The 25,364-nt window shown below is 41.1% G+C and overlaps 1 protein-coding gene across 4 annotated transcripts in view; it reads right to left on the bottom strand.

Moving 5' to 3' along the window:
* Positions 1 to 16,103: 16,103 nt before the first annotated feature.
* The window catches only part of FGF14 (fibroblast growth factor 14), a 357,939-nt gene continuing 348,678 nt past the window's right edge, over positions 16,104 to 25,364 (bottom strand). For 3 of the 4 annotated variants that reach the window (XM_034418116.2, XM_034418088.3, XM_034418124.3), the window contains one exon: positions 17,554 to 19,441. In XM_034418116.2, coding sequence (XP_034274007.1) covers positions 19,305 to 19,441 — 137 coding nt within the window. In that variant the 3' untranslated portion in view covers positions 17,554 to 19,304. Of the gene's footprint in view, positions 19,442 to 25,364 lie in introns of all 4 variants that reach the window. The other variant, XM_034418097.3, reaches the window with a different exon arrangement.

Consider the following 25,364-nt stretch of genomic DNA (forward strand, 5'->3'; position numbering starts at 1 on the left):
TGGCGGTGGTTGGCTAGGAGTGCAGTGGGTGTAGCCAAAGGGTCAGTGCCTAAACATCCGAGATCCAGTAAGCGGGCTAGAAATCATCTAATAACTCATATTATTCACTACATGCTTCACTTTGTAATGATGAATCGTTGCCAGCTCTGTTATGCAACTACTTATTTGTCCAGTTATGTAAAGTAAGATATCTGTACCATTTTAGGATGCTTCAATGTTTTTTACATTCTTTTAGTATAATTAAAAGAAACTATCACAGAGTAGTCCTGGGATATTCAAAAGTTAAGGGAAGTAGTCAGCATCTGACTGCATCTTGTAAGAAAAACAGGTTTTCATGTGTTTTATGTAAAAAATGGTTGAAACCAGTAACTTCATATATGTTTCTCTCGTGAAACTTCAGTATATTGCAATAACCTCCTAACATAAACGATCATACTAGGTAGTCCTTGTTTAGCAACCAGCTCCCAACAATTGGGACCTGCAATTCAGTTGTTAAGCAAAGTGATCGCTAAATGAAATGACAAGTGGATTTATAATCTTGCTTTAACTTTCCTTTGATTTGCAGACTTGTGAAGGTTTTAAATGTAACAATTGGTGATAAAATTTACATTTTCACCACTGTTTTAATTGTGAAAGGTCGCACAAGGAGGTCAACTTGTATAATATTTTGCAGCTCTCCAGAATGTACACCAAGCCTGGGCGTCCATTCTGTACACCAGAACGAATGCCCAGTCTTAATCCTGCGGTTGTAAAATGAACCACATTTAGTACTTAGTGATTTTAGGGTGCATCTACAACCATCAGTGCAATCGGAATGGAGCTTCCTTCATGGCTGAGGATAGCAAATTCTTTTCAGGGAAGGAAAAAACAAAAAAGGCATTTTAGTGTGAAGAGAGATGCCTCAGAGAATATTGGCTTCGAGATACCTGACTGTACAGGAACTCTAACGCATTTGGCATACAATAGAATTCTCATTATTTGTATCCTATGACCAGTGGTGAAATCTAAAATTTCTTACTACTGGTTCTGTGGGCGTGGCTTGGTGGGGGTGGGGGTAATGTGACTGGGTGGGCGTGGCCAATTTTTTTTTTAACTTTTAAAACCATTTTTTCTACAGCCTCTTCAGCGAAGAGGTTGTAAAAAATGCTTTCAAAAGGCTCTGAGATCCCAGCTGACTTGCCTGATCGTCAGAGGCTTTTTTTTCTTTTAAATGCCTCTGCCGATCAGGCAACTCAGCTTGGATCATCAGAGGCATTTAAAAGAAAAAAAGGGGTTTTTTCTTTTAAATGTTTCTGACGATCCAAGCTGAGTTGCCTGATCAGCAGAGGCTTTTTAAACTACTTTTTAAACTACTTTTTAACTACTCAAAAACTTGTCAGAACCTGCTGAATTTCACCCCTGCCTATGACTATCATTAAGTGTTGTACCTTATGATTCTTAACGAATGTATCTTTTCTTTTTATGTACACAAGAGTATATGCACCAAAGACAAATTCCTTGTGTGTCCAATCACACTTAGAATAAAGAATAAGAATTATAAAGAATTCTATTGTTGTGGAATGGAAGGACTAAAAAACATTCCCAGGTCAGTCAGAGATAGCTTTATTGCGCAAGGTTCAGAGCCAGATTTGTACCTGAAGCTTTGAACAACCAAAGTACTCTGATACAATGGTTTTTATACATTTCTAAGACAAAGGATTCAGTGAGATCATACATTTTCCATATATGGTTAATCATGAGATCATACATCCAATTTTCCTTCTATGGTTACATACACTGGATAATAAGTTCATCTAATTACTTAAAGCATTAATCTTAGTTTACAAAATTATCTTAGCTGCACAACTTTTCTTAAGTGCTCGGAGTTGCTAATGGGAGAGTTACTACTCTCCTTGGGTAAATTCATTGGATTAAGTAACTCTTTGTAACATATAGGTCTTTGTGTCATTCACAGTGAGGTCACTCAGTTGTTTTTCCATATGGCAGTCCTTTCCGTGACAGCTAGGTCTCAGAAGATATATTACCACTTAAAGGGGTTTAACTGTTTGTTAATGTAATTTCCAACAAGCACTTTCCTCTCTTATAATAATGTGAATAGATAGGGTCTCTCAGAGTTCATGTATCCAAGCTCGTCTTCCCCTTATAATAATGTGAATAGAGAGGGTCCCCCAGAGCCCATATATCTGACTCTGTATGATTCCTATTTTATTCACATTATTTCTTTTATCTACATTATTCTATATTTGCTATATTTACCTCACTATCATCTACCTACCTACCCACCTACCTATTATCTGTCTGTCTGTCTGTCTGTCTGTCTGTCTGTCTGTCTGTCTGTCTATCATCTACCTACCTGCCTGCCTGCCTGCCTGCCTGTCTATCTACCATCTATCTATAACTTGGAAAAAGGCCTACATTGTTGAGAGTATTAGATCTTCTGCTGGGGATTTACACTTGACCTTAAAATGCAATAGTATTTGCTCCTCCAGTGTGTCTAAAAGTTACATAGAATATAGAAACATAGAAAACTGATGGCAGAAAAAGACCTAGTGGTCCATCAAGTCTGCTCTTTGAGGGTTTTTTTTGGATTTTATAATTTTTTTTAAATTATTGTTTTTATTTTTTATTTGTAATTTTTCTGGGATTATGGACATATGTTCATTCCAAGCATGTGTAAACTCAGTTACTGATAACTGACCCATTACCTCTGCTGGAAGTAGATTCCAAGCTTCCACTAGTTAATGTTCACAGACACACACATATACCCACACACAGAAAAACAGGGAGATTTTTGGCAAGGAGGGTTGCAAACTCACATCATTATCTGGTGAGGTGTTACAGGCATGTATCATTGCTATATTCAGCACTAGTCAGTCTGGTGATGGCTTAATGATGGCTTAATGATGCGCAGAAAGTTTTCTTAGATATGAAAAGTGAGAGAGGTGTTTCTGCTTCATGTCTTCTGGGTTCATAGATGCATGAATAAACCCTGAACTGGACAATGTATCTGATAAATTTATAAACCCTAATAATCACCTATTATAGCTTCTATGCTGCTATAATTAGCAGCTGGTGCATTCTCTTTGCTTGTCAAAGTCACATCTATTCATCAAGGAGAAGGTTTATTTCTAAAGTTAACTATGTGGTGGACAAACCATCGATCAAATTTTTATATATTGATTAGCTTAATGTGTTATATTAAAAAATCTTTTTTGCTTTGTCTCAGATTTTAATAAATAAAAATGTACTGAATGTTAAGTACAAATCATTTAGGAATGCCTGTTATATGTACCCAGTATAAAACATGCTTAGCACAGGAAGGTGTGCGATAGTGATGAATATCTATGAGGATGGAGGTTTGTTCTCCGAGCTTGTGGGTTGGTTTCTGAATGCTTCATTACCGGGCTAGGCAGTGGTGGGTTGCCCCTGGTTTGGACCGGTTCGCAAGAACTGGTAGTAAAACTGGTGGGAAGCCCCGCTCACTGCCCCGGATGTTGTCATCGGCGATCTGCGCATGTGCAGAAGCAAGGCGCGTGCGCGAACAAAGCAAGAACGCACACGCGATCCCATTACAAACCGGTAGTAAAGGTAAGTAGAACCCACCCCTGGGGCTAGGTAATATTTTCAGCGGAATTTAGGGGAGGTCAGTGTTGGTTTTCTTCTGTTTATAAGGGCTTTGTGTGGACAGTAGGTCATGTGATGTTGAGGTCACATCAGGTAGGGTTACATCAGGTCAGGGTCTTATGATGAGTCAGGTGTGTGTCAGCCTTGGAAGCCATATTAGGCCGGAAGCTTCAATGCTGCCACCTCCTCATGTGTGGGAAAGTAGGAGGGGGGATTTAGGAGAGGGGAATTAGTAGACATAATAGCATTCTTCCTATCGGTCAAGGTCAGGGTGATCCAGCATCTGGAGGAGGAGGGTCAGGTGCTGGGTCGAGGTGGAACGGACGTTGATTGGAGCATGTGATCGATTGAAGAGAAAGGGAGTGGTTTTGGGAGCTTTGTATTACTGAAGGAAAGTCCGGGCTTTTCAGATTCATGATTTCCCAGATGTGCCAGTTTACCTATTTCTAGTAAAGAGAACTTTGGAAAATGCCTGCTTCCGCATCTTTACTGGGGATCAGGGGTTTTCTGGAACGCTGACATGTGATTGTGTCAAGTGAGGGTCTTGTGGTGGGGTCTTGTGATGGGTCAGGTGTCGGTCCCAAGTCAGGGTCTTATAAAAGGTCTTGTGATGGAGAGGTCATGTCAGGTGAGGGTCATTGGGAGGTGAAGTGCTGGATGGGGGGGGGTGTTGCATGGGTTGGTTTGGGGGTCGGTGCTGTCTCTGGTTGCCTATATGGTTGATTTGAAGTCTGAGGGGCTCATAGGCTGGTTGTAGGTCAAGGCAGGCGTTGCCGTATGAAAAAGGTATCAAACTTTGATATTTTAAAAAGAGAACAAAAAGAACAAAACAGAAGGTCACCGAGGGAAGATATCTTTTCCCAAGTGGTCTTCTTTAAACTGGAAGGGGCAAAACAATCCTTGTGGGCTTCCTCTATCAATAGTCAGTGCTGTGTTAGTCTGGCAATGGTGAGTATTAGTGGTGAGATCAGCCAGCTGGAATCTCTGTTTTCTACTAAGCCTTTAAAGTGGGGTCACTTTTGGGTGCTTTGGCAAACTAAATAGTAGCTGGGAATTCTTCTCCGAATGGGATTATAATCAGAGTGGGAGGGGGGAGAATTGAACCAGTAGGAGGGACAAAATGGGTCCAGCTGGGGCTCTGGGGTCCATGTGGCTACTCAAGGATGCCAGAGACCACTGGCAGCTTTATATCATCAGCACTCTTATAGGCCACAAGAATGCTTTACACATACAAACAGGAAAATCTAAGAATATTATTTGAAATTTCAGTGGCAGAATTTATTTATGGTGAAGTTACACTGAGGGTTTTTTTAACTGGTTCTCTCCCCCCCAGATTTATTTGCATATAATTGCATTTTGTTCATCAACATTTGCCAGCTCTTTAGTTCCTCAAAGGGGAAAAAAGTAGCTTCTTTTCAAAGCAGTTACCTTTTTCTGTAAAATCGGGATAAAAGCTTAGTAGTTAAATAGTTTACATGTTTGGGAAAACATTGCATTTTAATATACAAAATTAATATGTTACTTTGTTGCAGCAATTCAGGGGCTGTATTTTAATTCTGGACTCTCCCGTTTGCAAAAATACATACATTTCATTATAGTAAATATTTTGTGGGGTTTTTTTTAGAAAAAGCAGATAAGAATGAAACAGGAAAAAAGCCTTTAATATATAAATGGATGTAATATGAAATTGCAACAGGACACCAGAATTATCTAATCTCCCTGCCCCGTGTGCCATACAAATCTTGATTTTTTAAAAAAAGCATGACACCTACTTAGATCTGAACTTGTATTCCTCAAGAGCTGTGAGCAGAGTAGCCTCTAAATGTTCACTATATAACGCACTATTAGAAGTTACGTGCATGCATCATCACGAAAATAATTCTCAAAGCTACAATACATCATTTGCAAAGTTATTAAGACAATTTATGGTGAAATAATAGATCAGATGCTGCTTGACTAGAAGTCCTAAAAGAAATTATTCTGTGCAGGGATAGTAGGGGATTTTACAGTCAACAACTAGAAGGATCCATTAAACATTTGTTGGCTGTATTAATTTAGTGGTAGGAACAATTTAATAGTCAAAACCATATGTTACTGGTGCAATATGGTTATTGGTGTTCTGTGCTTAAGTGTAACCTACTTTAATCACAGAGAAGGTCTTGAATCAGGGGTCTCCAACCTTGGCAACTTTAAGACTTTAAGCAAAGCTGGCTGAGGAATTCTGAGAGTTGAAGTCCACAAGTCTTAAAGTTGCCAAGGTTGGAGACCCCTGTCTTGAATGGTGGAGCCTGTAATCAGGAGAACTGTGACTTCCTTAGATGAATAATAGAAAAGAGACTGAAAATAAAATGCAGTTTCTGATTGGTAACCATGGCTTTATGCCTGAAATCTAAAATATTACATGCATTGCGGCTTCCCTAAAAAGTCGAGTTCCATTCCGCATGGGTTAAGTTCCACAATGATGTCAGAACTAAGAGATGGAGCCTTTATCTTTCTATTACATGGAATTGAACAGTGTTTCTCATGCAACGTGCAAACTACAAGCTCTAAAGTACTTACAGAAGCAATAAGGAGAAAAGAAAGCCTGATGTGAACAGTAGGCTCTTACTTCGTGGGTGGCATTCTGATTCTTGGAGAGAATGTCTCTAATAGTTAGCATTTATCTCCATTTGAATGACTCTGTTCTGTGATCAATACCACTAAATTCTGTATCTTCAGCATCAGGCTAACATAGACAGAAAACAACCTCACGTGTATTTTTAAATCCATTTTGCAAAAAAAAAATATATGCTTATTAATCAGGCAGAGTTTCTTCTTTTCCACCTTGTTTTCTCTTAGCAGGTAATTTCTCTAGATGCCATCCATGAAGGAGAAAGGGGCAAGAAAGGGGATGGATGATTCTGGACACATGTACTCAGCCCTAGACAGTGGTGAAATCCAATTTTTTTTTTACTACCAGTTCTGTGACGTGGCTTGGTGGGCGTGGCAGGGGAAGGATACTGCAAAATCTCCATTCCCACCCCACTCCAGGGGAAGGAGACTGCAAAATCCCCATTCCCTCCCCACTCCAAGGGAAGGAGACTGCAAAATCCCCATTCCCTCCCCACTCCAAGGGAAGGAGACTGCAAAATCCCCATTCCCTCCCCACTCCAGGGGAAGGAGACTGCAAAATCTCCATTCACACCCCACTCGGGGGCAAGCCAGAGGTGGTATTTGCCGGTTCTCTGAACTACTCAAAATTTCTGCTATCGGTTCTCTGAACTGCTCAAAATGTCCACTACCAGTTCTCCAGAACCTGTCAGAACCTGCTGGATTTCACCCCTGGCCCTAGACCGAGAAAGCAACAGCCACTACTTATCAACCCACACTAGAGTAGGGTGCTCAATTACAACAACCCATAATATTTTAAAGCCTGTGATGCAAGGCCGAGGTCTTCATCCGTCTGTGGATCAATTTCGTTTAACCCAACAGCAACATACAGTAGTGGCCAAAATTGTGGAAACCTTTTGGGGAAAAATGTATTTTCTAAAACTAGCTAGATTTTGGACCTATATTATGGGTGCCAAGTGCGCAAGTTGAACCATTACTTCCATCTCACCAGTAAAGGGGGCAGACCATCGAGCCAAGCCGCTGTGAGAGGGCGGTATGATTTATTCCTCCTCCCCCCTTGGACTGTGTCGACCTGGAGACGGACTTGGCCTCTGTTGTGAGAGAACAGTGGACTGGGTCTTGAATCCTTTTGTGGCTCCTGTCTTTTTATGTTCTCCCTCGGACTTTTTTTCTGTATGGACCCTTTAGGGGACGGTCACCCCATCCCTGTGGCAAGATGTACGCAGCAGCGGAGCTTCTTGGTCTGCGAGATTCCCCCCTCTCGCAGGCTTGGCCCTCCATGTTATCGAGGGCCTACCTCGATGACGGATTTTGGAATCCCGAGAGGTGGCATGCCGCAAAGAGGGGGCTGAGGGGTTTTTTAAAATTGTCTTTGTGTAAATTTTTAAGGGGTTTGGGGAGGGGAGTGGGGAGGGAGGCCAGTCTGGCTGTTAATGGTGCCATAGGGGGTACGGACTCTGGGGGAAAGGGGACTGTTAGAATGCCCTCTATTGAGGGCTTCTCCATCAATACGCTGAGTGGGAGGGGCAGGTATGGCGGGAGCAGGGGGCCGCATCATGTGGTGGGGGCACGCGCTCGCTATCTCCGAGTGATTGCGTGCCCCGGTCCCCTTAGCTCTTCCCGTTCCTCAGGCTGCTTAGAGTCTCAGGGCCCGAGTTTCCGGCTGATGTTGTGTAATGCCAGGTCCGTAGTAAATAAAGCCCCCCTCATTTGTGATCTTATTCAGGAGGGGGGAGCGGACCTGGCAGGTATTACGGAGACCTGGTTGGGCCATGAGGGGGGGTTCCCCTCGTGGAGATGTGCCCATCAGGCTTCCGTGCATTTCATCAGCCGAGAGCTCAGGGCAGGGGCGGGGGGTTGGCGGTCATTATAAGAGAGGGTCTTGATCCGAGGGAGACCACTGTGCCTCAGATAGCCGGATGTGAGTCCCTTTTCGTGAAGTGGGGTCGTGGGGTGCAGATGGGTCTGTTGATCACGTACCTGGCTCCCTGCCACGTGGCAACGACCCTGCCCGAACTCCTCAATGTTATAGCCGAGGTGGCGGCTGATACCCCCAGACTTCTGGTCATGGGGGATTTCAACTTGCCATCCATTGGTGAAACTTCTGAGGTAGCTCGGGAGTTCATGGCTTCCATGACGGCCATGGACCTGACCCAAGTAATTCACGGCCCTACTCACATGGGGGGACACACTCTGGACTTAGTTTTTGTCTCTGGTCAGTGGTTGAGTGGCCTTGATATAGGGGATATAGATACTGAACCCTTGTCATGGTCTGACCACTCGCTCCTTCGACTTGACTTTCTGACCGCCGCACCCTGTCGCAGGGAGGCGGAGCCAACCAGGTGGTTCCGCCCCAGGTGCCTGATGGATCCTGATAGGTTCCAGATGGAGCTTGGGCCATTTCCTGAAACTCTAGCTCACGACTTGGCTGATGACCTGGTGGCCGCCTGGGATAGTGCGGCTGCCGGGGCTTTGGACCGGGTCGTGCCTTTGCGGCCTCTGACCCGGCGCCAAACTCACTTAGCTCCTTGGTTCTCCGAGGAGTTGAGAGAGATGAAGCGCCAGAAAAGACGCCTAGAGAGCGGTTGGAGGGCCAGCCGTTCCGAATCCAACTTGACACTGGTAAGGTCTCATATTAAGACCTACCTAGTGGCGATAAAAGCGGCGAAATCTAGCTATTTTGCCACTCTTATCGCGTCATCAGATAACCGCCCAGCCGCCCTGTTCAGGGTGACCCGCTCCCTTCTCCATCTGGGAGCGCAGGAGGACCCCTTGCAGGGCCGAGCTGAGGATTTTGTACAGTATCTGGATGATAAAATAACTCAGATTCGGGAAGACTTGGCCACTGACTGGGTTAGTTCAGACGAGATGACTGAGGCAGGCCTTGAGAATGTTATCTGGGAGGAGTTCGATCCTGTGGCTCCCGAGGACGTGGACAGGATCTTGGGACAGCTGAACGCCACCACATGTTTATTGGATCCGTGTCCCTCCTGGTTGGTGCTGGCTTCCTGGGAGGTTACACGAGGCTGGCTCCAGGGAATTATCAACGCTTCTTTGAGTGAGGGTGTCCTGCCGGCCGCCTTGAAAGAGGCGGTGGTGAGGCCTCTCCTCAAGAAGCCATCCCTGGATCTGGCTGTTTTGGCTAACTATCGTCCAGTCTCCAACCTTCGCTTTATTGCGAAGGTTGTTGAGAGTGTGGTGGCGTGACAGCTTCCACAGTACCTGGATGAAGCTGTCTATTTGGATCTGCTCCAGTCCGGCTTCAGACCTGGGTACAGCTGACGCCATCGCTGGTTATTGGGGGCGAATCATTGGCCCCCACGGAAAGGGCCAGCAACTTGGGCATCCTCCTGGACGCACGGCTGTCTTTAGAAAGGCATATGACGGCCGTGGCCAGGGGGGCTTTTTATCAGGTTCACCTGATACGCCAGTTGCGCCCCTTTCTGGATCGGGACTCCCTACACACAGTCACTCAAGCACTCGTCACCTCTCGTCTGGACTATTGTAACGCTCTCTACATGGGGCTCCCCTTGGGGTACACCCGGAGGCTCCAACTGGTGCAGAATGTGGCCGCGCGGGGGATTATGGGAGCGACTGGGCGCTCCCATGTGACTCCTCTCCTGCGCGAGCTGCATTGGCTTCCGGTGGACTTCCGGGTGCGCTTCAAGGTGTTGGTGATCACCTTTAAAGCGCTCCATGGCTTAGGGCCAGGGTACTTACGGGACCGCGTTCTGCCACCAATAGCCTCCCACCGGCCAGTTCGCTCCCACAGAGAGGGCCTCCTCAGGGTGCCGTCGGCTAGACAATGCCGGCTGGCGACCCTCAGGAGGAGAGCCTTCTCTGTGGTGGCACCTACCCTTTGGAACAGTCTACCCCCAGAGATACGAGTGATCTCCAACCTCCGGACCTTTCATCGGGCCCTAAAAACTCATCTCTTTCAGTTATGATTTTATGGTTGGTTTTAAATTTTGATATGGATTTTAAATTGATAAATTTTAAATTATGGGCCAAATTTAATTATTTTAAATCTATTTTATTTATTTTATTTTATTTTATTTTATATTGGATTTCTATACCGCCCTTCTCCCTGAGGACTCAGGGCGGTGTACAGCCAGATTAAAAAACATGCAGAACAAATATTAAAAACAATTAAAAGATATATAAATTTGGCCCAATTAAAACTCATTTACCAATTAAAAACGTTTAAAACATTTAAAAACAGTTAAAAATTTCATCTTAAGCCAGCCCGGCTTGTTTAAATAAATGGGTTTTAAGGGCGCGACGGAAGGCACTGAGGTCTTGGATTCTCCTTATCTCTGGGGGGAGCTGATTCCAGAGGGTGGGAGCCCCCACAGAGAAGGCTCTCCCCCTGGGGGTCACCAGCCTACATTGTCTGGCTGATGGCACCCCGAGGAGGCCCTCTCTGTGGGAGCGCACGGGTCGATGGGAGGTCGTTGGTAGCAGCAGGCGGTCTCGAAGATAGCTAGGCCCTATGCCATGGAGCGCTTTAAAGATGATAACCAACACCTTGAAGCGCACCCGGAAGACAACCGGGAGCCAGTGCAGCTCGCGCAGGAGCGGTGTTACATGGGAGCGCCATGCTGCTCCCGTCACTACCCTGCTGCGTTCTGGACCAGCTGAAGCCTCCGGGTGCTCCTCAAGGGGAGCCCCATGTAGAGAGCGTTGCAATAGTCAAGGCGAGAGGTGACGAGGGCGTGAGTGACTGTGCACAGGGAATCCCGATCAAGAAAGGGCCGCAACTGGCGAATCAGGCGAACCTGACAAAAGGTCCCCCTGGTTACAGCCGTCAGATGTTCCTCCAAGGACAGCTGCATATCCAGGAGGACTCCCAGATTGCGAGCCCTCTCTGTGGGGGCCAATGACTCGCCCCCAATAGTCAGTGATGGAGTCAACTGACTATATCGGGATGCCGGGAGCCACAGCCACTCAGTCTTGGAAGGGTTGAGCTTGAGCCTGTTCCTCCCCATCCAGATCCGTACAGCCTCCAGGCACTGGGACATCACTTCAAGGGCATCGTTGGGGTGGCCTGGGGTGGAGATGTACAGCTGGGTGTCATCAGTGTACTGGTGGTATCTCACCCCAAAGCCACGGATGATCTCACCCAGCGGCTTCACATAAATGTTGAACAGGAGAGGCGAGAGGACCGATCCCTGCGGCACTCCACAAATGAGAGGCCTCGAGGTCGACCTCTGCCCCCCTGCCAACACAAACTGCGACCGGTCGGAGAGAAAGGAGGAGAACCACCGCGTAATCGTACTTATGTATAAATGTTTTTTATTTTGGCTGTTCACCGCCCTGAGTCCGAAAGGAGAAGGGTGGTATAGAAATTCGAATAATAAATAAATAAATAAATAAATAAATAAATAAATAAATAAATAATAATAAATAAATAAATAAATAAATAAATAAATAAATAAATAAATAAATAAATAAATAAATAAATAATACCACTTATTTTTGGAGTAGTACCATAAAGTTATATATCAATGGAAAGCTAATTTAATCAGGAATGTGATGCAATAACTTTTATGAAGGATTTGCTATTAGAATAGCAGTTACAGTATAAAGAAGAAAAGTGAAACACGTAGAAAAAATGAGATATACAAAAATTATCACCATGTCAGTTAATACTTAGTTGGGTAATCTTTAGCATGAATTACAGCCTTACAACATCTTTCCGTGGAGCGAACCAAGTCTTTTAGTTCTGCAGCTGTTATAATGTAAAACCAAGATTGAATGATGCTTCTATTAACTGGGTTTTATTGCTGGGTCGCTTCTGACTAACAAGTTTCTTTAGTCGGCTCCATAGATTTTCAATTGGGTTAAGGCCTGGGCTATTCCCAGGTCATTCTAGCAGTGGAATATGATTATCTTGAAACTCCAAAAAACAGTGGTGTTCTTAGCCATCAAACCTCAAAAATACACTTTTCCCAAAGGTTTCCACAATTTTGGCCACTACTGTACGTGTGTCGAGATATACACCCAGAGACCAGGGTTGTGCACACTACCAAAGTGCTTTCGATTTTATATGCCTGCCAATGCAGCACCTGTTCATTAGATTATTAAATTCATTAGAGCAGCCTAACGTTTTTCAGGCTTTCATGCTGCTATGAGCAAACATGTTGTTGCTTTAAGAGTCACATTTACTTTAGTCTGGACCTCTTAAAGCAACATTATCTCTTTTTCAGGTTCCTGCAGAAATTTTGCTGTGCTGCTCCCTCATGAAGCCTGGAAGCATTTCAGCTAAAAATCAATGACAACCTCATCACCTTCTACAATTCATGATTTATTTATTTTTTAGTCTTGATGCTTGCAAAAACAGCCCATTTTTAAAAATCTTACCTCCCTTGTGTTCAAGTTTATTGAGCTCTTTTGTAGTCTTCAGAGTTCAACTTTTAACATCTTTATATATACGGGTTCACACACTTATCTGGATAACAGTTTTGAACTGGTTTGCCATTGCTTTGTTCTGAGATGTTTGCCAACTTCCCATCTAGCCTACATCTTTGGAATTTCCTGGTAGTCACCCACCCACCCAATCAGCCCTGATCCTGCTTAGCATCCAGTTAGGCAATTCAGCAAGATGTTGTAACCTGCCAAGAATTAACCATCTCTGCATTACACTGAAATTGGTGTTTATAAACTTGAGTCATATATTACTGTTGGGAAGTAGCTGATAACTCAGTAAAGACAGTCTTCAGTCCTTCTGTTTAGGAATTTATACTGATTTGTAAAGCAGAGCTGGTAAATCTTTTAGTTTTGGGGGAGAAGGGGATGGGCAAATACAGTAGTAGGTAGAATTATGTCACTTATGAACACAGATTGCTTAATTTCATTGATTTCAGTTATATTGGGCTTCCTCTCTATAGAATTAAAGTAATAACAGCTCAACAACTATAACCATATTATCAGCATCTTTATAGAAATAAGAATCTTTACATTCTTTATAGGAACCTATGCTCAAAACTCTACCATCCTTCCAGCACTTTGTTACTGTCTGATCAGGCCAGAATGACTTAATTTCTTGAATTTCTGACACAAAATCGTTTTAGTGAGTGTAGAAGAGAGCATGATGCAAAGTTTTTTTAACGTTGTGAGTTATCTTGCTGTTATCTTTAATTCTTTTATTTGCTGTTTTATTGCCAACTTTACCAGTGTACTAATTTTTCTGCTCACTGGCCACAATGAAGCGTTCATTCATTCATTTTCCAGCATGGCTATGAAACAGCATACTCAGTTTTCCAGCACAGCAGAGATTATTATTCTGTCCCTTTTATGTCATCCTCTAATTCCAGTACTCCAAATATCAGTCTGGAATAAATTATTCAGACTGCAAAGTAAAATCGGTTGCAGCTGTGCAATAGAATGTATTAAAACAGGAACATGTTGCGGTTGTTTTTAACCAATCAGGAACAAACAATTGCAAGTGACAAAAATGGTTTTTCATGGTGAATTTTGAGGGTTAACATTCCAAGTATCAACATGTGGTTCCATCTGTAACACCCTGTAAAAAGAGCACAAAATTAACAACCTGGTAACCTCCACCCCAACCCCCTTACCACCCCAGTTTTTCATGATACAAAAAGCCAGCTATCATATATTAAAAAAAATCTGGCTGCTTGGTCAAGTGCTGTTTGTTCATACTTCCAGTTAATAATTGGTGGCAATGGGCCATTTCACCCAAGAATTCTAGGTTTATTGATGGTGGCAGGGAATGATTAAAACTCCCACTCCATAGTGCATCTGGGATAAGATTAGATCCCTTTCCTTGTTTATAACTAATATTATTACATCACATGCTACATATAAAATAAATGACTCTTTTGATACTTAGGGAAGATTGGGAAAGAATAAGGGACTAAGAAGCCATTGCATAACTTGCACACAGTTCTAATTTCATTTATAGATTTGGGGGAATAGAATTAGAATAGAATAGAATAGCAGAATTTGCTATTAAGCAGAACTCCAATGCACAATTATTCATTTCTACATTAACAGTTTCAAAATAAAGATATTATTTTAAAGCCAATTAAACATTCAGGAACAACTAGCAGTAGAAGGTATATTTCTAAAAATGCAGATGAAATCTTATATGTTTGAATGTTTCTTCTTAATTAAGCCCTTGGCACACAGAAAGCCACCACATCAGGATGCTAGCTAATTGTGAAAATAGACATCACTGGCTTTTGACATTCCACAACTTTGAAAATTTCTTTGGGAGGTTAATTTTGGGTCTAATGAAAAAGAATCCTTATACATCTACTCCCACATAGTAATCAAACTAACTGTATGCGTCCCAGCAGAAGCAGCTCTGAACAAAAGGACGTCGTAAGAAACTCGGACTACTTCTTTGAGCAATCACCTTCATGTTTTTTTATAAATAGTGTGAATGTTGTGTCAAACAAGTACTTTTAAACATTGGTGTTTAGGTATTTGTGGCCTTGGGCTATATTGCCTACATAATTTACTGACTTTAAGATGGGAGTTGAAATCCACATATCTTAAAGTTGCCAAGGCTGGGAACACTGGTCTAGACCAAATTCCAAATTTCTTGGCAATAAATTAGATAATATATATTGTAAGTCAAATCAGCTGTTGCACTATTGTGGCACAACCATTAGGTAGGTTTTAGCCAAAACTCCAGTTTCACTTTTATTGTTAGTTATTTTACTACATAGAGTGGATTCAAGTGGATCAGATATCATAAATATATATAGAGAAATTCCATATTTTCATATGGAATTTATGAATGTTGCTGAACTTATAAGGCTAACTAGGAAATGGGAAAAGATGGGAAAGATCTACTTATCTAATATTTTGGCAAGAAACAGAAGAAACAGTTAACTCACATTTTATTTAATAATATTTTATCCAAAATATTATTAAATAAATAAATATTGTTGGGTTTTTTTTCATTTTGCCTCTTAAGACTAAATTTAAGCAGATGCCAGTGAGTAAAACTAAGTTTGCTCAAGGGATTTCTTCTTAGGTTGAGATGTTCCAAATTAAAAGACAAATTAAATAAAGGCTAAGGCTTGTTTGGGGAGAAAATTTCAGAATATATATATATGTGTGTGTGTGTGTGTATGTATGTATGTATGTATGTATGTATGTATGTATGTATGATCAATATATATATATATATATAATCAATCTTCTGAAATTTTCTGAAATAGATATATAAAACCTTTCCACATACAACTTTATGATCCCATTCATTATGGAGGGGGGATTCAGGAACCAGTGCAACGATTCTTGCTTCTGTACCTTGCCCTTTAATTTAGCATGATTTCTCAATGCACCAGTGGAAAGGGTCCTCTCTGTAGATATGAATGCCAGCCTAAGAGAGGGTGGCTTCCAACTCCCCCAACTGAATTAGAAGTGTATGACTTGACTGGTCTATCATCACCATCTTTATTGATAAGATTGCCTCTATTTCAGGCACTCCAGTAACTGACTTGTGGATTAAGATCCAAATGAGAGAACTTAATGGAGAAGGCTCAGTCATAAAGATAGAGTGTACATGGAAGTATAAAACACACAATCTATAGTTACAAATTGATTCCATCAGATTTACTGTACAGTTCTTTAGGAAATAACAGGCAGTCGAAAAGAAAGTTTCACATGACAGCAAAATTAATTTGAAAGGGAACCAAAGATGTCATCATGTCCTGGAAAACAGCACGAGAGATAATAAAGCAAGGACCTCCCTCAGATTTTCTTTGGTATGATCTGGGGAAAGAGAATTGAGTTTTGCCAAATTATTTCCATGTCTCATTATGCTGCAACCGATGTTGTGCTACTTTGCACATTTTTTAAAAAAAATATGTAAAGGGTATTTTTAAATATGTGTTTCATATAAATATTTTATTCAATATGCTGTATCTGTGTATACAACAAAATGGTAATAAACACAAACTGTACAATGCAGACAAACTTGTTGCTTATATGTATGTCAGTTTTGCAGTACATACCAACAGGTCTGATACATATAGCCTACTACATGCAATTCATTATTACCATCCTTTTCCCATGCAAACAGATGAGACAAACTTAAAAAAGTAACTAAAGCACAAGGAACTACACGTTCTCTCCTCTGTGCTGAAATGGATTTAGATTCTCAAATAAGCTTATTTAAGATCCTCCCAGTCATGGAAGGTGTGAAGGCAATCTACACCCATTACAACAAAGAAGGGAATACATGTGTTCTACTTAATAGTATACAGCGTCAATCATTTACAAACATGAACTCGGTCTTCTTATTTAACTACATGGCTGGTTGACATGGCAGTATGGGCACAAATGTAAAAATTAAGAGAATGTATTGCAATTGGCAAAAGAGAATAGTTCCCTTTGGCTAACCTTGATTCTGGCTCCAAAGCTTCTTTGTACATGAAAAGAGAGAAAAAAAGGTCCAGCAGAAGAATTATGCAATGAGTACAAGTCTGGAGCACAGGTATAAAAATAAAAATTAAATCTTGCTGGCATTATAAAATGAGTTGACAAACTGATGTTACCTCACCTTATGCTTGATGCTTTATGTTTGGTTCCAAGTCCTGAGGTGATTCACCAAGCCCCCAACCTGTCCCTCTCCAGCTTCATCCATCATCATCAAAATGAAAGGGAAATAATACATGTCACACTTTTTATTTTGCACTCTTGTTTTAGAGTTTTCAGTTGCACGGTACAGAAAGTATACTGAAAATCAAAGTAAGCAGTCTCTAATAACTGGGGCTCTAGGGAAAAAAAACAACCACAAAACATTTCAAAATTCAGAATAAAATGTGACGGGCTGGCAGAGTTGGGCAGACAACAATTCTGTGTCTACTAGGCAGAGCATCTGAAATAGCATGACTTCTGAAGTCCCCCGGGCCACTGCTGAGCTACTTGTGGGGAACCACAATGACCCCTTTCTACCCTGTGTGGGGATAAAATCAAAAAAGGCTTCTTCCCAAGGGGAACTGCTAAGATATTCCTTCTCTAGAAACCAAGGAGGAAAAGGATTTTTATGGTCCATTTTTGTGCGCCAATTCTTTTCTTTGTTGTAAAACACCTTAATCTTTTTTGTTGCCATTTTAAAAATGTTACTAAATTCTGGGAACAGAATAATGTTTAATGTGCTTCACTTGTGTGGCTGAAAGAAATCAACTTAAAACACCTTTACCATGTATGGAGAAACCAAGAAATTGGGGGTTCAAATACCCCTGTTGTACATGAATAACCTAGTAGCAATGTGCGATCTATTCACGCATACCTTAAGGGCTTACTTATTCAAATAGAAGCTGATATGAATCAAGATTCAAGAGTTAATTCAAAGTTTAATCTGTTACCACCAAACCAAATAGGAAATCTGAACATTCCATAATAACGATGAAAAGTAAACCAATATTTAAAACCACGTTGAAAAAAAAGTTCCAAAATTGAAATGGAAAACAAACATGAGTGCAAATGTTTAGACGTTTCATACATGATTATCCGGAACAAAGATACATTTTGGTTCACATCATGCTTTCTGTTTTCAATTTAGTTTCCCAGTATCTACTTTCAAAAATTTATCCATTTGTCTAAGAGTGTTTTGTAAGAATAGCCTGTTGCTAATCTTTCATTTTGGCCTCAAGGCTCTCTAGCCCAAAAAAATTATTAGTATTTATTTCATTTAGTAATCAAAAGAGAAACATTCGTGACCTTGTTCTTTTGTTAGAATTTTCTTAAATTTGTAGACTACAGGGAAAACCAAAATAATAAGATAAATGCAAGGCACCGAAAATCTAGCAATTTGGTGGCCATAATATCCAAAGAAGCTGGACTGGAAACATAGTGCTGTGGTATAGATAAAATAATATATTGCCTGGACTTCGCATGCTAAGCTATCAAAGAAATGCAAAGGAATCCGTCAAATATGTTTAAAATCTTTCCTCTCTTTTTAACACTGAAAGTATTAAAAGTATAATCGGTAACTATCTTTTGCATTGGTGCTGCAGAGAAAAAAAAACACAACTTCCTTGCCCATGCTTTGCTGAGTAAGAGTGAACTATAGCCATAAATAAAGATGGGATTACGTTCCATTGTTTAAAAACAGGAGAAGGAACCTATTGTTTTGAAAGAGACGTAGGTAGCAGAATTCCCATTCATTCTAATTTTTTTTCTTTTGAATTTCAGATAATGAGTACTAGTAGATGAAAAATGAGCCTTAATTCAGGCCTACAAGGCCTACAGAGTTCTTTGGACCCACTTCCTTAAAAATATGTGGGTCTTGCTCGCTGGGCAAGGCAAATGTTACCATTACCAGTAAGTCTGTGATATGTATAAAACACACACACGCACACACAGGGGGTATCAAACATTGGCCTTGGAAGGTTGTTGACTAGCCACACGTGATGCTTTTCCCTCCTTGGGAACATACTGGAACTGTATTCAAGCGGAATCCTTATTTGCAATGGTCCTATCTTTTACAGGTATGATCCCTAACAGTGTTTTGAAGGCTCCCCTAATTCTCTGATTGCTTCCCAAAACTAAGCCATCAGCAACACTTCAATCTGAGCAAAACATAATCCCTGCAAAGGAGTCACACAGACAGCGGAGCAAGCAGCCTCATAAAAAAGAGGAGGAAGAAAAAATCCATAATAGCACAGGTTTTACAGCATCTATCTAGAAATTACTTGTTATTTATTCTGTGGGCTACAAAATTGAACTTAAAACACGGGGGGGGGGTGTCTCCTGGGCTCCAAAGGGGGGAATTATGGGTAACTGTCAGCAGGCAAGAGATATCAAGTGTACTTGTGAAGTATGCCATTCACATGAGGTGTCACAGTCACAGAAAAGAGATTAAAAGGCATTCCATATCTGGTTGGGCATTCTATGGTCGGAGTTCAGCTGGTCATCCAAAAGTCTTTGCTGTGGGAAGAGTTACAGATTTGGAAGGAGCACAGAGCAAGCCGTCGCTTGCTTCCAGCCAATCCGCAGACACCAGAGTGGGATAGTCTTGCAAGGATAAAGTGCCCAGCTGTACATAGAGAGTTCAGTAAGTCACAACATCCACAAGGCTCTGGCTATGTGGTCTTACTCTTGTTCACTGGTTTTCCTCCATTCATTATTGCCGATGCACTTGTGCTTTTACTTGGCGTCCCCACAGCCTTTGGCACTGTTTCCCCAACATCATGTAGAGAGGGTTCTCGGTACATGGCAACTGTAGTATTAGGGAGAAAAGAGAAATCCATGTTAAGTTAAACATGCTAGCAAAGTTTGTTTCTATACTTATTTCAGTGTGAAATATCACAGCACCCTGTCTTAACCTGATGCAGAGCTGGGTTTTTTTAAAAATATATATATAACACAATATAAATCAACACATACATATTCATGTTTTGGCCACATAGAGACTTCCCTCAGTTAATCTACGATTAAAAAGCAAAGTGTAAAATATGTGCAATCTAAGCAAAGCTGATTAAAATTAAAGACATATTTAAATTAGAGTGCATGGTTCTGGAGAAGACTCCTGCGAGTCCCTTGGACTGCAAGGCGATCATACTGGTCAATCCTAGAGGAGGTCAACCCTGACTGCTCTTTAGAAGGCCAGATCCTGAAGATGAAACTCAAATACTTTGGCCACCTAATGAGAAGGAAGGACTCACTGGAGAAGAGCCTAATGCTGGGAAAGATGGAGGGCAAAAGAAGAAGGGGACGACAGAGAACGAGGTGGCTGGATGGAGTCACTGAAGCAGTCGGCGTGAGCTTAAATGGACTCTGGGGGGGATGGTAGAGGACAGGAAGGTCTGGAGGAATATTGTCCCTGGGGTCGCGATGGGTCGGAAACATTTCATAACTAACAACAACGTCTGCCCATTTTCAAAAATTGTTTTACTGTTTGTGGAAAAGTCTAGAAAGGCAGCTGTATTATTTGGTTGCAGCAAAAACAACATTGTGACTAAGATATATTGTGGCACAAAACTGTTTTATTAAAGAAAATGTGAATTGTAAATGGGGTGAGGACTGAAGGGCGTTAACATGCAAAGGAGAAGGTCTCTGCCATTTCTGTGTAAAGTGTGCCAAGTAGGGGAAGAGAGAGCCATTTAAAACATCAGTCCGTAGCAGTGGCTCACATACTCTTATTTAGTATATAACTTAAGTGGCTAATATAGAGCAGGATCTTTAGTGTCCACCCTACTCATTTATTCAGCATGATTAGACCACAATCTGATTTTCCCTTACCCAGATTAAACAATACTGAACTCAGCAGAATTTACCACAAAATAACCATGAATGGAAATCTGGCAAATTGTCACTATTTTTGATTGCTTAAACTTGGCTTTCTTTGTTTCCATTTTATTTATTATGTGATATCAAGGGTTATTTATAAATAACATGCTAATGTCAGCATAACACATGCTGCGGATATAAGCGAACTTCTATCTCCATGGAAAAGCTCTAACTTTAGAATATGCATCAATCCGAAATAATGAAAATGTGTACGACGGTACATTTTTATGAGAACAGGATGTGAAAGTAAGTGCCAATAACATTACAATATTTTTATCTAAACTAATAAAAAACTGCCAATAATTATCCAATACATGATCAGCAATGGAAATATAGCAAGATTTAAAATTAGCTATCAAAAAACAGAAGTTCTTTTCATACATAGAGGCGGAAAGCTATGGAAAGAAATTAAGAAGCACTTATGACGTTCAAATCTTCGAAAGTCAATCAAATATTTAGGAATTAATATTCCAAGAAATCTTAGCTAAACCAAATGTGTTAAATTATATCTTGCTGTTGGAAACAATGTTGGAAGGCTCTTCCAATGTTGGAAGAGCCTTGGTGGCGCAGCAGACTAAAAGGCTGTTAATTAACACCAGCTGCCTGCAATTACTGCAAGTTCAAATCTCACCAGGCTCAAGGTTGACTCAGCCTTCCATCCTTTCGAGGTAGGTAAAATGAGGATCCAGATTGTGGGGACAATAAGCTGACTTTGTATAAAAAGAACACCCCTTAGGGCCCCCCAAAAGCCCTACTAAGCAGGTATATACAAAAGTATGAAGGCTATTGCTTAACGCATTGTAAGCCGCCCTGAGTCTCTGGAGAAGGGCGGCATATAAATCAAATAAATAAAAGAATGAATGAATGAATGAATAAAGAAAAAGAAAAAGAAAAAGTGCACCACTATTTTATTTGGACAAGTTAATCTATTCTGTTGTGGGCAAAATAGCTATCCAACTTGTTTTCCTATTTCTGATATATCTTAAATCTAACGTGTGTGTGTGTGTGTGTGTGTGTGTGTGTACTGTATTTTTCGGAGTATAAGACGCATCTTTTTTCCCCAAAAAAGAGGGTGGAAGTCTGGATACGTCTTATACTCCGAATGTAGCCCTGCCCAGCTTCTCAAATGGAGGTTTCAGAGGCTGAAAAAAGCATCAGAAACAAAGCTTCAGAAAAGAAGCCCCCAAACAGAGCTTTAGAGGCTTTTTTTCTGAAGCTCTGATTTGGAGGCTTTCAGAGGCAGGAAAAAATTTTTTTTTTCCTGAAACAGAGTTTCAGAAGTTTCAAAAGCAGAAAAAAAAAAGCAAAAAAAAGCAAGGCACAGAGCTCACAACCACGGAACCTGTTGCTAAAATTCACCTCTGGGAACAGCTGATTGGGGGTATTCCGGGAGGCCAATCCACCTGCCAATCAGCTTTTTTCTTATTTTCCTCCCCAAAAACTAAGGTGCGTCTTATACTACGAAAAATACAGTATATATGTCTGATGCGCGCTAACTGAAATCAAAGAGCAACACTGATATATTTTATGAAAGCATATACTCTCTCTGTGTGTATGTATATATATGTATCTGTACATGCATACACATACACAAATATACGTACTGTATGTGCTTTGGAGATTTGCAAGTATTGGGGAAACATTAACTCCATCCTTCTCCTTAATGCCAGTTATGGGTTGTGGTTCTTTCCTGAATAATTTAGGAGAGTTATCTAATGATATGTTGAGGCAGCAAACTTGTTTAGATTGAGGGATTACTTTACAAATAATAAAGTAATGCCAGAAGATTTTTTTTAAAGTGGAAATTGGCATATACGAACTTCAATTGGTTATAAATTAACAAAATGAGTCACTTTGTTAAAAATACAATGGTACATTGTAAATAATAGTCTTAAATTGGAATTATCAAAGTGTACTAAATGTCTAATATTCAAAATATGTAATATCCTGTTAGAAGTTGTTGGAGAGAAACATGGGATTAAGATTTAAAACACAGGTTATACTCGTTTAGCAACCATAATTAGGACTGGAAACTTGTTTGTTAAGCAAAGCAGTCACCAGCAGAAGTATCTGGAGCTGAACACTCTTAAAACTATAGAGAGAGATGAGAGTAGATTTTAGGAGAAAACCTCCCATTCTACCACCTCTTACAGAAGTGATGGCTAACCTTTTTGCCGTCATATGCCAAAAGCAGATGGAGCATGGGGGGGTCGCGGGTGCGTATGCCCACATCCATAATTCAATGCACCCTGCCCTCCCGTGCATGCGCACGTGACACCCCCCCACTTCCCTCTGCTTTTGGCATGTGATGGCACGGTGGGCCAGGTAGGCCCGTTTTCCCCCCTCCCCAGGCTCCAGAGGCTTTCTAGGAGCCTGGGGAGGGCAAAAACAGCCTTCCCCATCCTCCCGGAGGTCTTCCGGAGGCCGGAAACAGCCAGTTTCCCGACTTCCGGTGGGACCGGAAGGCCTGAAAATCAGCGTGCATGCATGATGGAGCTAAGCTAGGGAAACACTCGTGTGCCCACCAATATGGTTCCGCGTGCTACCTGTGGCACCCGTGCCATAGGTTCGCCATCACAGTCTTACAGTATTAGACAACACAGTATCAACAGTAGAGACCTTCAGGTTTCTGGGTTTTATAATCTCTCAGGACTTGAAACAGACACCTAACATTAGAACCATCATTAAAAAGGCACAACAAAGAAACTTTTTCCTCCATTAACTCAGAAAGTTCAGACTGCCCAAGGATCTGCTGATACAGTTCTACAGAGGAATTACTGAGTCTGTCGTTTGTACCTCTATAACTGTCTGGTTTGGCAGAGCAACCAAACAGGAGAGGTACAGACTTCAACAGATGGTTAGCACTGCAGAAAAAAAACAATTGCAACCTGCCTGCCTTCCATTGAGGATCTGTATATTGCACGAACCAGAAAGAGGGCTGAGAAAATATCTACAGACCCCTCACATCCTGGACATAAACTGTTTCAACTTCTCCCCTCAAGACATCGCTATAGGGCATTGCATCCCAAAACAGCAAGACACAAAGATTGTTTCTTCCCTCATGCCATCACTCTGCTAAACACTTAACTCCCACAACACTCTCTTATGCCTAAAGATATTTACCCATGTAGTAGGCTGTATTGCTATTATCCTTCTCCTCTTCTCCTCTCTCATCTCCTATTACCTTCTCCTATTGATATATTATTATTATCAATTGTTGTTTGTATCTTATGATTTATGACTGTATCTTAGGATTTATGAATATGACTTATCACTCTGTTGCATATATGTACATTGAGAGCTTATGAACTGGACATAAATTCCTTGCGTGTCCAATGACACTTGGCCAATAAAAAATCTATTCCCTTCCCTTCCCTTCCTTTCAGTTCATTATCTTATTTCAGTTTTCTTTTGCTTTTACAGATTTGCAAAGGTCATAAATGCAAGCTTTGGTTATACAGTTACTCTTTCATTAAAGTTATAATTACGAAAGGTCACTGGAGAAGCTAAATGAGGGCTACATGTATAATATCTCAGATATGAAATGGACTATACTTTGGAAGAATCCTATGTTCTATATATCATTAAAGATCAAGTAAAATCACACAAGTGATTCATCGGTGGTATTTGACCTCTATACATTTTTTAAAAAAAATATTACGGTCACAGAACAGCATTATAAATGAGAAGCATTAAAAAATGAAATGAAAAGACAAGATAATATTTAACAATTGGTGGTGGATTTTCAGTGGGCACTCAAAGTCTGCCAACCTCTATATAAGTAACTAAAATTACTGGGAAAGGGCCATATAAATGTTGGAAGTTTGTTGAAGCAAAGGGCACCTGTGAAATTGTAGAAAGATTCAGGTCAGAAATGATTAGTAAGAGCCGCGGTGGCGCAGTGGTTAGAGTGCAGTACTGCAGGCTACTTCTGCTGATCACCAGCTGCCAGCAATTTGGCAGATCGAATCTCACCAGGCTCAAGGTTGACTCAGCCTTCCATCCTTCCAAGGTGGGTAAAATGAGGACTCAGATTGTTAGGAGCAATATGCTGACTCTAAACCGCTTAGAGGGGGCTGTAAAAGCACTGTGAAGCGGTATATAAGTCTAAGTGCTATTGCTATTGCTATTAGTAACTTTAACAGTATGGAAATAACACTTCCAAGAGCTTCTTAAACCTCTAGAAGAGTATCACGGAGAAGTAACATAAGGCCACAAAACAACAGCGCTAGAGCCAGAAATGCTGATTGAAGAAGTAGCAAAAAGTCACCCAAATTCAAAGCCCCAGGAATAAAGGGGCTACCAACAGAAATAATTCAAGGAACAGGGGAAAGCAATATCAGATGGCTTTAGAGAATCTTTAATGCACATTTAATATTATGGTTAATCACACATTTAGCACTTACACTGGATTTGACATTTTTATCTACCTATCAAGTCCAGAATATAAAAGTTGCCTTTTGCAATGGACTGATTTTGTCACTGCCAATAGTATTCAAATGGTGCTCCTATTGCTTTGGATTGTAAGCAAAGTACCAATTGCTATTGTTATTATCCATGTTTCCCTTATTATTATTATACACATAACAATGTGAAATCACAGTGGCCATCTCTTTAGCTGGTGCTGGCCTTCATATGCATTGAGTCTTCATTATTATTATGGGTAGTCACAGTTAGCCAGATGTTTAGACCGATTTGGCATTTTTATGCCACACAAATCCTTCCCAAAGACCTGGGATAGGGGGATCATTGTTGTTTGATGATGATAAAGCTATCGTTGTAGGATGCAAATTGTTCCAAAGAAAAAAGGCCTTTTGCAATTGACTGATAGTAATTTTGTCAGTGCTGCTGGT

This window comes from Pantherophis guttatus, chromosome 5 (genome assembly GCF_059756535.1).
Source record: "Pantherophis guttatus breed Tessera chromosome 5, ASM5975653v1, whole genome shotgun sequence".
In the NCBI taxonomy this organism is placed as follows: domain Eukaryota; kingdom Metazoa; phylum Chordata; class Lepidosauria; order Squamata; family Colubridae; genus Pantherophis; species Pantherophis guttatus.